This window comes from Tiliqua scincoides, chromosome 5 (genome assembly GCF_035046505.1).
Source record: "Tiliqua scincoides isolate rTilSci1 chromosome 5, rTilSci1.hap2, whole genome shotgun sequence".
In the NCBI taxonomy this organism is placed as follows: Eukaryota; Metazoa; Chordata; class Lepidosauria; order Squamata; family Scincidae; genus Tiliqua; species Tiliqua scincoides.
In genome coordinates, this window is record NC_089825.1 from 81,565,025 (window position 1) to 81,577,635 (window position 12,611).

The 12,611-nt window shown below is 43.6% G+C and overlaps 1 protein-coding gene across 1 annotated transcript in view; it reads left to right on the plus strand.

The window, feature by feature from the left end:
* The window catches only part of LOC136651457 (transcription factor CP2-like protein 1), a 29,627-nt gene extending 18,040 nt beyond the window's left edge, over positions 1–11,587 (plus strand). The window contains exons 10-15 of the mRNA XM_066627855.1: positions 907–1,000; positions 5,858–5,948; positions 7,539–7,621; positions 9,121–9,266; positions 11,006–11,057; positions 11,550–11,587. Coding sequence (XP_066483952.1) covers positions 907–1,000; positions 5,858–5,948; positions 7,539–7,621; positions 9,121–9,266; positions 11,006–11,057; positions 11,550–11,587 — 504 coding nt within the window. The remainder of the gene's footprint in view (positions 1–906; positions 1,001–5,857; positions 5,949–7,538; positions 7,622–9,120; positions 9,267–11,005; positions 11,058–11,549) is intronic.
* The last annotated feature ends 1,024 nt before the right edge of the window (positions 11,588–12,611 follow it).

Consider the following 12,611-nt stretch of genomic DNA (forward strand, 5'->3'; position numbering starts at 1 on the left):
CTTCAGTCTCGAAAGACTATGGTATCGTGCTCTGAAAGGTAGTTCTGGCACAGAGTCTAGTGTGGCTGAAAAGGCCAATCCGGGAGTGACAATCCCTTCCACACCGGGAGCAAGTGCAGTCTGTCCCTGGTCTGTCTCCCTGGCTATGGGCCTTCCTTCTTTGCCTCTTAGCCTCAGACTGTTGGCAAAGTGTCTCTTCAAACTGGGAAAGGCCATGCTGCACAGCCTGCCTCCAAGCGGGCCGCTCAGAGGCCAGGGTTTCCCACTTGTTGAGGTCCATCCCTAAGGCCTTCAGATCCCTCTTGCAGATGTCCTTGTATCGCAGCTGTGGTCTACCTGTAGGGCGCTTTCCTTGCACGAGTTCTCCATAGAGGAGATCCTTTGGGATCCGGCCATCATCCATTCTCACGACATGACCAAGCCAACTTTTAATCCTAAAGTATTACAATTATAAATGCCATATGCTGGGCATCTTGATTTTTCACCTTTATGCTTTGTTGATTGTTATTGGGTTTGGTGAGAGCCTGTTGCAATTTTTGTACATTTAATTGTGCTTACAAAGTAATCCAAGGCAACCATCTAAAGCCACAGCATCAATCCTGGACAGAATTCAAACTAGTTCCTTATGACCTTGGTTTCTACCTCCTGCACCTGGCAGCTGTAGGTTTTTCTTCACCCCACTGCTCAGCCTCAGAAAGCTATTTTCCATGCCAGGGCTTTGGTAAACAATACTAGAGGAGTCCCTAGGCATGCACAAAAAGCACTCTCATCACCACTAAGTATATCCAGCCTCCATTCTCAGACTTAGGACGGAGGGGCGCATGGTGGTGTTTCTTAGCCCAGCTCAATACTCAGTGTGCTGGGAGGTGGCTGATGCTAGTTCCTTCCTTGATCTGTTCCTTTCAGGCCCTGAGCCCGAGTGCCTCCATCTTAGAAACTCAGCAATGGCTGCACAAGAACAGGTTCTCCAATTACTCTCGACTTTTCACCAGCTACACAGGTGAGGCTTCTCCTCTTCCATGTTACACCTGTGGGAGGGTTGTGCATCTCTTCCCCCGTGCAGTTTTGCATTTCCCCCAGTGCTCCCAAAGGGGTTTGCAGAGTTGGGGCAAAGGAAGGATTGGTTAAAGTGGGGGAAAGAATGACTTGGGGTGGGGAAGCATGTTAAAAAGATATTTTTTGGAGTATTATATGCTTCATGGATGGCCCACCACCACAAACCTATCCTATTCAGCAACAAGATGATTACCTGGAGACCCACCTTGTAGTTAGGAGGACAAAGCCAAGAGACAAGGTTAAATTGGTTCAGCATTTAAAATGGTTAGAGCAGCAATTTTCTTCCTTTTTCATCTCATGGCACACTGACAAGGCACTAAAATTGGCAAGGCACATCATTAGTTTTTTGACAACTGACAAGGCACACCCATTGACAGCAGGGGCTACTAGGAAATGACCCTCCCTCCAAACTTTTGCAGCATACCTGCAGACCATTCATGGCACACCAGTGTGCCATGGCATAGTGGTTGAAAATAGTTGGGTTAGAGAATCAGGGTCACAGCCAATTTTTGGGGTGTGTGTTTGTGTGATAGAAGCAAGCAGCAAAGTGCAATCTTATGCATGTCTACTCAAAAGAAAGCCTCAGTGGGTTTAATGGGGCTTACTCAGGTAAGCATGTATATGGTTGCAGCCTAAGTCAGGGAAATACATTCCTGAGGCAGAAGGAGATGGGTGGCACTCAGTCTGGCAGATCAGTTACCAAGGCAGAGTGGAGCCATTATAAGCTCAGGTGGAGTGGTATAGACTCCCTGGCTCACCTGAACAGGTGCTGAGTTAGCTTGATGGAGCTTGTAATGCTGCCAGGTGGTGTCTCTCTGGTTAGCCCCCCTCCTTTCCCCAGATGACCTGCTATTGCTAACAAATCCTAGTACCACAGATGCCACCCCATTCACATTTCTCTTTTAACTTACTTAATTTGAGTTTCTCATACGGGGATATTAAAAAAAAATTCCTGCTTGATGATGTCACTTCCAGCCATGACATCTCTTCCAGGTTAATGACATCACTTCCAGTGGGTCCCAACAGACTGTCATTCTAAAAGGTGGGTCCTGGTGCTCAAAAGTTTGAGAATCACTGCCCTAGAGTGAAATTCCTCCTTGACACACAAATGGCTATTGGTCAGACCCAGAGTGTGAAATTGTAGCCACTCACAATTGTATACACGCTTTATTGGGAATAAGCAACATTTTGGGACGTAGTTCTCAGCAGACATGCAAAGGATTGTGCTATGTGAGTCTTCCAAAAGGAATGATCTTGTGCACACCTACTTCATTTTAAAATTATAAATATACACACACATAAAACATGTAAAAATAAAACATGGTCATAAATATCTTTTTTTTAAAGTTGGTTTTTAATATATTAAAATACCTAAAATACAATATCAGTTTTCATTACCCTTACCCTAAATTAATGCATTCATAGCCAGCTCCACATAATTTTTAAGACCCCCATATGTCAAAATCAAATCAATTAATTACAGTAGAACCTCTTTAAGTTCACCACCCAAGTGACTGGAGGAAATTGGTCAACATTGGGAGGTGGTCAACATAAGGGGAAAAAAAGCATTTAAATATTATCATGTTTAGCTCCCAGGACAACAAATGCAAGGCCAAGTTATTATTTAGATTGGATTTTTAAAATTTTTTACTGCAAGTATCAATGAGAATTGATCCTCTTGTGATGCTTACTATTTATATCATCTATATCTGTATCAAGAGACAGAGAATAAACAGCCCACAATCAGTGTTTTAAAAAACCCCTGAAAATTCATAAGCTTAAAAAAAAATGTAAGTTAAAAAAAATACTTGGTTTCATAGCAGACAGGCAGACCAATGCTATCCCTTGCCAGCCCATAGCATGTAGCATGTTACATAGCCCCAACAGCTAAAAACAACAACAACACTTTTTTACTTAGGCTGCCTGGCCTCCACTGGGTCTCCTGAGATTCACTAAATGCCAGAAAGTGTTTGATAACGGTTCATCACTAAAAGCTGTTGAGAAAACTCCACAGTCAGGGAGTAAGAGGACAGGTCCTCTCATGGATTGGGAACTGGTTGAGGACCAGGAAACAGAGAGTGGGTGTCAATGGGCAATTGACAAAAAAAGTGGAGAGAGGTGGAAAGTGGAGTGCCTCAAAGGATCTGTCCTGGGACTGGTGCTTTTCAACAACTTCATAAATGACCTGGGAACAGGGATAAGCAGGGAGGTGGACAAATTTGTGGATGACACTAAACTTTTCTGAGTGGTGAAGACCAGAAGAGATTGTGAAGTGCTCCAGAAGGATCTCTCCAAACCTGGAGAATAGGCAGCAAAATAGCAGTTGTGTTTCAATATAAGTGTAAAGTAATGCACTGGTGATGGGAACCGAAGTGAAAGGAGAGTGGCTTGACTATGCACAAGCAACCTCATGTCCCTCATAACTTGGTACATGTCCAGGTACAATCGGAAGCCGGCACAGGTCTGTCAGCTATGTGCAGTGTGCCCACCTATAAAAACCCTTTCGCACACACGCTAGCAGGCGTAGGGGAGGGATTGTTGCGTGGCTTCTTGTTTTTCCAAGATGAGACAAACTAGACAAAACACAGGCCCACAGTATCGCGTTCAGTGGGCAACTTACAGAGGGTAAATTAATACTCTGTGCAATGGTCAAAGTGGTCAAGATACAACTTACGGAGGTGGTCAATATAGAGAGGTTGGCCTCCCATAGTGTATATGCAGTGTCTGTTCATACTGTGAAAATTAGGTCAACTTAAGGAGGTGGTCATTATAGAGAGGTGGTCAACTTTGGAGGTTCTACTGTAATTAAAAGTGTACAATAAGTATAAGTTTAAAAATTTATTTAAAATAAAGAAGAACCCTGCTAACCCTCCCAAGCAGTTGCAGACTTGTTTAAGAAAAAAATTCCCCAAATATCCCAAAGGCTGCAATCCTATCTACACTTATCCAGGAGTAAGTCCCATTGACTAACATTGTTAGAAGCATATACATAATAGTTTAAGTGCATACCTGTAACATTTCCTGAAATGTAGTCATTTACCATGGTAGCATCAAATCTAATATATTAAAAATAAAATACACATTGAAACGAATGGAGACCCACCTGAAATTGGCTCGTGACCCACCTAGTGGGTCCTGACCACAGTTTAAGAAACACTGGTCTACCTTTTAAAATTATGTTTCTCTGCAAAGTACTATGTGCAGCAACAGCCTGATTCTATGCATGTTTACTCAGAAGTAAGTTCTATGATGTTCAATGGGGCTTACTCCCTTGTAAGCATAGGATTGCAGCCTACATTCATTGGTTGGGCCAATCTCTGACACCCATGAGTATGTAAAAGAAAATTCCCAGACTAGTTAGACATTTTGAGTTATGTTGTATAAAAGTTAAAACAAGTTTTAACACCTAATTTAAAAACAAACAGCAAATCCATGGTGGCCACATGTCCTCTTTTTCCAGGACATGTCCTCTTTTTTAACCTCATGTCCTGGAAAAGAATTTAAATGTGAGTGGGCCCCTGCAGGCAGCGCATAGCCAGCACACGATTAAGAAATTATATGTAATAAATTATATGTAATATAGTTTTAAATTTAACAACAAATAATATAGTGTTTAAATTAACCTCATGAAGTCAATAGATGGGTGCTTTTTAGCTTTCATTTTGTCAGGTCCTACATTTTTCTTGCATATCCTACATTTTGGGGTACCTTGTCCTCTTTTGCAGTTACGACATCTGGTCACCCTGAACAAATCATGTTTGGGAGCAAACACCTTCATGAACCTGAAGGGCCACAACCAAAGTGTCAGAAAAAAGCTAGTTTGGTCAGCTCCAGCATTAACCCCACATTGAAAGGCTGTAGCCAAAGAATTAGAGTTTAAGAATAGGAATTATTATAGTTTTTTTTAAAGCCTGTGTCGGCTGCTGCTTTCTTTGCTCCCAAAGGACAGCACTACTCCAAACTCAACCCACTTGACTAGCACAGCTCTGCTGACTTAAGATTTCTCCTGGCTTAGGGTGGACTTTTGGTGGTCACCATCACCTTTATGCTGAAGTAATGATCATGAAAAAGGACTCCAAAAGATGCTCTCTTTTGGAGAGCCTAATGTCTTTACATCTCATTCTACTTCCCTTTGCCTCTTTAAAATCAGGGGAGTGGGAAGATTAGGAGGAGCAAAAGTGACAGAGGAAGGGCTGGGCCAAGCTGGGTACAGCATGGCCAGGAGAAGTGGCACATGGAATCTGTTACCCGAGGAAACTGCCTCACCCCGTCTCACTAGCAGGTTGGCTGTGGCCCCATCTAAAATCACGGCTGTCCCACCAAGTAGGGAAGGCTGACTGTGGCCTTGTTGTGTTACCACTAAGATTTTACTACTGCCAAAAACTTCATCCAACACCAGTGAGGTTATTTTACTCTCATCACTGCCCCAGAGACACTCTTGGATACTTCTTCTGAGCAAATTCTGGAACACTGACAATGTCTCAGATCTGAGATGTGCTAAATGCCAACTCCTGTTTCCCAGTAGCCTGCCACTTGCCTCTGCTCCTCTTTGAGGGTTCAAGAGACACTCTTGCCCCCCCCCCCTTCTCCATGCTTACCATTCTGCTCCAAATTCAGGGAACTGGAGCAGTGGTGAATGAAGGGTGTATGGAGGCAAGGCAAGCAATCTCCTCAGTTATTTTTTTTATGAATTGATTAAATAGGCATAGACATGGGCCACCTATAGCAAGCAGCTGACATCATGAATGTGCTGGAACCAGATAATTTTGTCAATCCATTCCTCTCTCTCTCCCCCCTCCAGGAGCTGACTTGCTAAAGCTCTCCCGCAGCGACCTTGTGCAGATCTGTGGGATGGCAGATGGAATTCGACTCTCCAATGCTCTGAAAGCCAGGTATGGCACTCAAAATAGAAGTGAACTTAAGTAGTAGTTTTTTGTTTTTTTTAATATTCATAAAAGTGCTATTAACAGAGGACAGACAAAAAACTAGAGAAAGAACTCTTTTTTTTTAAAGATCTGTACCAGCAGATCTTTTATGATTTAAACTCTGTCAGTTCAAAAATAAATGTTTTGGATTGTTTTATACTATGGGCATGACACTGTGAAAGTTCAGCACTTTTACATCCAACGGAGATTTCAATGGAGAAATTGAGCTTGTGCAATTGAGGTCAATGGGACTTAAAAGTGTTGAAATCCTTTTAGGTCAATTGCACATGTATTTTTTAATTGAACTTTGTATTGCCCATCAGTTGTAAGCTGTTTGGGGAGTCCCTGACAAACAGATTATTTTTGAATAATACCATCAAATTACTAGAACTCTTATTCAGTTGGGTGAGTCTCATCAAGTTGGCCACCCTTTTTTTGTTGGTTATTACTTTGTTGGGTGACCTGTACTGTTATATATTTATTAAATAAAGTTAATGGGAGTTGCACAAACCCTAGTGATGCCACTGCATTTAGGTTGTATGTATGATATTGTAATTTTTTCTGTATTGTCTGGTACGAGAGGAGGTTCATCATGCGGGTGATGCAATGAGCTCTTGCACGGGTGATGCAAACCCTTGTGAAGCCTCTGGTAGCAGGCAAATGGAAAACTGTTCTGGAGCTCAGCCCTGGTGCATCACATTTCAAATTATGCTCTGTTTCTCCCTCCTTATAAAATCTACCCACACTGCTTACAGTAATCTGATTGTTTCCATTCATTACGCAGTTTTCCTCACTCGAGAGAAGGCATCTTTCACTTGTGCTGCCTTTCTCCTTGACCTGGTAGCATGCTGCGAGGATCACTAGGAGACTGACAGTCTCGTTACCAGCTCTTCTCCCTTTTAATGTGCAGTAGCATGTAGTACATCCCCTGAATGCTTAATCAAAAATAGAGAGATGAGCCTCATGCTGTCGCAGCCCTACCCGAGGGTGTGTGTCTGGCTTAGACTTTCCTAGAGCTTTGATTTCTTTTTCTTTTTAATGAACATCTCTCCATTTGAAAGCCAGAAGTTCTTTTGGTTTGTTCTTCTAGTGTAGCTTGCCTTGAAGGCCTGAGACAAGTACTTTTTGGGGTTGTCCTACACCTGTGGGACAAAAAGTAACTGGGGAGAGGCAATTTGAATCAGGACCTTGGCATGTTTTATTTTTATTTTGACGTAAAAGAACATCTGCACAGAAACCTGAGCAACACTGGGAATCAGTGGGGGGAAGAGATTTTAAAGTGTTGTCTGTATCACAAACTCAAATCAAGATTGGCATCCCCCCTTCCCCATGGTAATTTGCCACTGGAGGAAAGCTCCCACTGGAGCTATTACAGCACAATAGGTCTTAAGAACATAAGAACATAAGAACATAAGAACAGCCCCACTGGATCAGGCCATAGGCCCATCTAGTCCAGCTTCCTGTATCTCACAGCGGCCCACCAAATGCCCCAGGGAGCACACCAGATAGTGTCTTTATAAGCCACAGAGAATGACTCTGTTTCCATCACTTCCCTAGGTGTGTACGTCCTCGGCTCATCCTTTATGTATCTAGGGAGTTGGAAGCAAGTGAGAAAGAAGGCCTTCCAGACCCAGCATCAGGTAAGTCACAGCAGTGGCGTCACTAGGGTTCGCGTCACCTGGTGCGGGATGCCAGCGCGTCACCCCCCCGTGCAGTGGGCGGGGCAACACCCCAGGTGGTGGGCGTGGTGATATACCATCACTCCACCCCCACTGGTTTTTTGGCTGTACCTCTTGATAGAACAAAGATAGAACACATTCTGCATGAAATTACACATTGATTGGTCTATAACATGACGGTATTATTCTTCCAAATTGTGATTTTAGTGATTTTGGTCACTAGTGGTGTCACACACACCCCAAGGGTGTCAACTTACTAACACCTTATTGCAGCAGTTCTCAAACTTTTAACACTGGGACCCACTTTTCAGAATGACAATCTGTGCAAGACCCACCAGAAGTGATGTCATAGTGGAAGTGACATCATCAGGCAAATTAAAATAAATAAGTAGAAATAATTAAAGTAAAGCAAATAATTAAATAAGCAGAATCCAGACCTGTTCCACCAAGTTAATTTCCTCTGTAGCCTGTCTGCAATAACACCCCCCCTCCTCCAAAACCAGTAAGGTTTTCAGCCCTATCCAGTGCCCAGTTCAATTTAAGAACTTCTGTTTAAACCAGATCACTGTCAGGATCCACCTGGCTTTGCAAGTCTCAAAAAAGTTCACCTTATAAGCTGAAGCCTCTGTTTTGATCCTTTTTAGTGTGTGTGTGTGGGGGGGCTGCCTTCTGGAGCACTTGTTTAGCTGAAGGTGCATAGGATCAGGACCATTCTGGTAGCCTTGCACTCTCCTTCACCTGATCTTCCACACCAGCCAAGGCACGTTTGTTTACTCACTAGTAAATTCAACCATGAGGCTTAGTTTCACTTTCCATAGGGCTCAATACATTCATCTGCTTGGAGGGAGGGACTTCCTTCTCAGGTGTTTTTGGGGGCTGCATTCATTGGATTAGGACCATTCTGGTGTCCTTGGATTCCTCTCAGCCTGCCCTTTCCATTGGATGAAGGCAAGTTTGCCTACTCGCGAGTAAATGCACAATAAGGCTCACTTTCACTTTCCATAGGGATCCATGCATTTTTTGTTCTCCAGTTTTTTGACCATAACTTTTGATAGAAAGAAGATATTTCACTCTGGTTTTTTGCATTGCATTCCGCTCGAAATTCTGCATCCAACAGTATATAATATCATGGGGTTACTCCTAAGCACCGCAATTTTAGTGTGTCACCCTCCAGTGCACGTCACCCCCGTGTGCATCACCCGGTGCGGACTGCACCCCCCACACCCTCCTAGTGACGCCCCTGAGTCACAGTCATTTCATTAAGAACAGAATTTTCCCCCCAAGTTGGCACAGCACTGGAATATGGGCTAGTTGTCCCTGTCCCACTCCATGCAACATCTCAGAGAGGGATCGGAATAACTTCCCTTTTTGGAGCTTGATTTTATTTTTTAATGCACACATTTCAAACATCTTTTTTAAAGTGTGAAATTTAATGTTATTTCATTTTCCTCTACTGCAAGCCTTCTACCAGGAATTGTATCTGGAAGAACTAACTGCCACCGAACTGACCAATAAGCTGGCAGAGATGCTCAGCCTCCCAGCCAATCAAATCCAACAGGTTTCTAGACAGGGGCCAACAGGAATTCACATCCTTGTCAGTGATCAGGTACGGAGGAATTTGTTTTGGGGACAGGAAAGCCACTTTATGTACGTAATATGTTTTTATTCTCCCCTCTTTAGGCCTCACAGCAACCCTGCAAAGTAGGTCTTTATTATAGCGATCCTTTTTGTTTGCCTCCCTCCAGCAGGATACTGTCCCACATTGCTGCTTTGGTGCAATGCCTTGGGAGTTTTCTTGCACATATACAACAGGAGATTTTGCATGACCATACTGGGGCAAGGCCCCTCCTGAGATACCCTTTGCAGCTGCAAAGATGAGCAAGAGAGAAAGGCAAACCAGGGCTCCCACTGCCTTCTGTGCTACCCTATGGGTGCGTTCAGGGGAGCTTGAGAATTCTTAGCTGGCATTAATTATGACTACTTCTCACTTGAGGAGTGTGAGATGTAACCAAGCTCCCATATACTGGGTCCTTGGTATCCATGGGGGATCCGTTTCAGGATCCACCCCCCCCCAAGCAGGTATCTGATTCCACTGATAATGAAATCTGGGGGGGGGGGGCTGTGTGGCACTGCAATTCCTTACTTGGGAGCCATGCTCTGTCTCCCAGCCTCCTCAGAAGCCTCCAGGATGTAAGTCACTTCCAGTCACATCTGGGAGATCCTCTGAGGCCCTCCAGCTGCAGGCTGCAGTCTTCCAGCTGAGTCCAGGGAGTTCATGGATAAGGAGGGCCCAATATATTTTCTTCTGTGGAAGGTGCTTGGGCTGGGTGGTGTTAACATTTCAATAGAAGTAATTAATCTCTAATGGGTCATTAGTGCATACAAGTAATGACTTGGTCAGTGAGTGGCTATGCATGTATGAACTAGTTTTGAATGCTGACATTCTGCAAGGGGCAAAGTTTTTGTTTCCTCAAGCAGGGGTGACCAACTGGCAACTCATGGGCTCGATCGGGCCCCCAAAGAATTCTGTATGCACTAAGTGTTAACTGAGATGTGGTTCATGGAGATTCTATCCTTGAGGGCCCCATCTCTCTTTTTTGACTTAAATGCAACATGTGAGCAAGTGAAACTAGTCATGTTGGAGGGAGACAAAGGACCACTGTAATAAAGATAGTAGATTTCAGATGCTCCAAGATCTTAGCAGGGCACTCTAGTATGCCATGTAACAGTAAAAATAGGTTAGTATTGTAGTAGGGCAGATAAAGGGGAGACTCAGAAACTATGGCTTGTCTAAGACCTCTTGAGTCACTGCAGGGAGGAGTTAGCTACATGGGGACATCCTTCTAGCTCACACCATTTAGGCACCATTGCACCAGTTCTCTACACTCGCCTAACTTGTATTAGAGTATTTCCTTCCTAACATGGATGGAAGCTTTGGCTATTTGTGGGCAAAATGCACTTTGCATATGCGCAGAAGTAGTAATCACACTTTTCAAGTTCAATTTCTGAGAACCCCCAATGTGAATAACAGATTGAAGGGCAGATCCTTGGCTCTAATTTGTATAAAGTGATCTGGTTTTTAAAACCAATACCAGTGAGATGCTGGTTGTTTAGGGATGTGTGCCTAACATTTGTGCACTTGTAATATATCTGCTGTGCCACAGAGTTTTATGCATGCTCACAATCCCTTTGGGTACATCATTGCAATCTGTCAATGAAGACTCAGAGTGGGGTGTCGGGGGATGGAGTTATTACAAACCTGTCAACTCCGAGTTGACTTCAGTTCCAGGCCCTGAAGTCTGACCAACCTCTAACCTTGTGTTCTTTCCTCCTGGGTTGTCACAGATGGTCAGAAATCTTCCAGATGAAACGTGCTTTGTAGCAGCTGTAACAAAAGGTAGGTCAGTTTCCCTATGCAATGAGCAGAGCATTTTGTGATACCTTAAAGGTGAACAGATTTATTTTGGTGAACCAGAACTCACTTCCTTGGATGTGTCAAACCTTCTCAGGTGGCAGATAGTTCTCTTCTGGTGTCATAATCTCTACTGGGCCATGCCCGGATGGAGGGAACAGACCTGCTGTGTGACCATGCCTACCCATTGTCCCTGGGTTCATCATAATGCCTGAGGATAGTAGTGCTTAACCCAGGGACCCCTCCTCATGCAACACTTGTTAGCCTAACTCTGTTATCCTTCAAGGTACCACAAAAGATGCTTACCTGTTTTTGCTGCAGCTGTCAGATGCCAGAAGTCCACAGGCTCCAGCAAACAGTTTCACATCACCTGTGCTATACAAGTGACTCAAGCAAACCCCACACCCCATTCACTTGTATGGACAGCAGGCACTTGAAAAGTGACTCGGTTGTCTTGTGTTTGTTGTGTTGCTACAGTGCAGAATATGGAAGGCTATCACTTAGTTCTAAAATAGATTTGGATCACTGAGATGTGCTGTTGACCTGCAAGAAGTTGGGATGGGGGAACAAAATGATACAGAAGGAGTCTCAACTGATAAGCAAATTAGAAAACTCTCGAGGTCATCACATCCTGATGAATTCAAGATCTCCCAAGGTGAAAACTGCGCAAGATTTGGAACTGAAGGACCAAGTTGGTTTGTAACAGACACTGTACAAAAACAACCCTGTCCATCTTTCCATTCTGCCTCTCAAATTTGCAAAACATGGTGGGTTGGTGCAAGGGGGGGAGGTGAGTCAACCAGAAAGCATAAATATTCAAAAATACTGTTGGTGGAGACAGGGTGCAGCAGAGTTGTCATAGTTACTCAGTTTAAAAAAAAAAAAAAAAAAAAGATAGTGTACCTCACTGGGATGGTATAGAATTTAATATACTTTTTTTTTTTAAAGCAAAAAACGAACAGCACAGGCTTTCCTACAATGTGAAATTTGTTTTTTTAAGGCATGGTATACAGTGTTAATGGCCACTCAAGTTGCTAGGCCTTGTGGTTTCTGAAAAAGGAGTCTTGGGACTTTTCAAAGCCCATCAAGACTATAGTACTGAGGGTAGAACTGCAATGTTACCTCAGTAAATGCAGGTTTGCAAACATACATTTGTCATGGTAGCATGAAAGTGGAGGGGGGCATTCATACTGAAGAATAGGGTAGGAAAAGGGGAACTTCAACCTTTGTGCCAATTCTTGTTCTGCAAATTCTTCCTGATGTCTTCTCTTACCTCTTCCACCTCCTCACCTCTTTGTCTCAGAGACTGGTTGGGGAAAAAGAATGGACTTAAACAACCTGATGAGACATTTGTCAGGGAGAAGTGACAGGTGATGGGGGGGGGGGAGTGAAGCTCCTCACAGATTCTCCCTGCTAACTTTCCCCTCCCTGATATTACAAAGCAAATATGCTGTTGGAAGCCTTTTGTTTGCCTCATGACAAATGCATTATTCTTAATTATTTTTGAGGCAAAGGCAAGAATGGTTGACTTGCATTTGC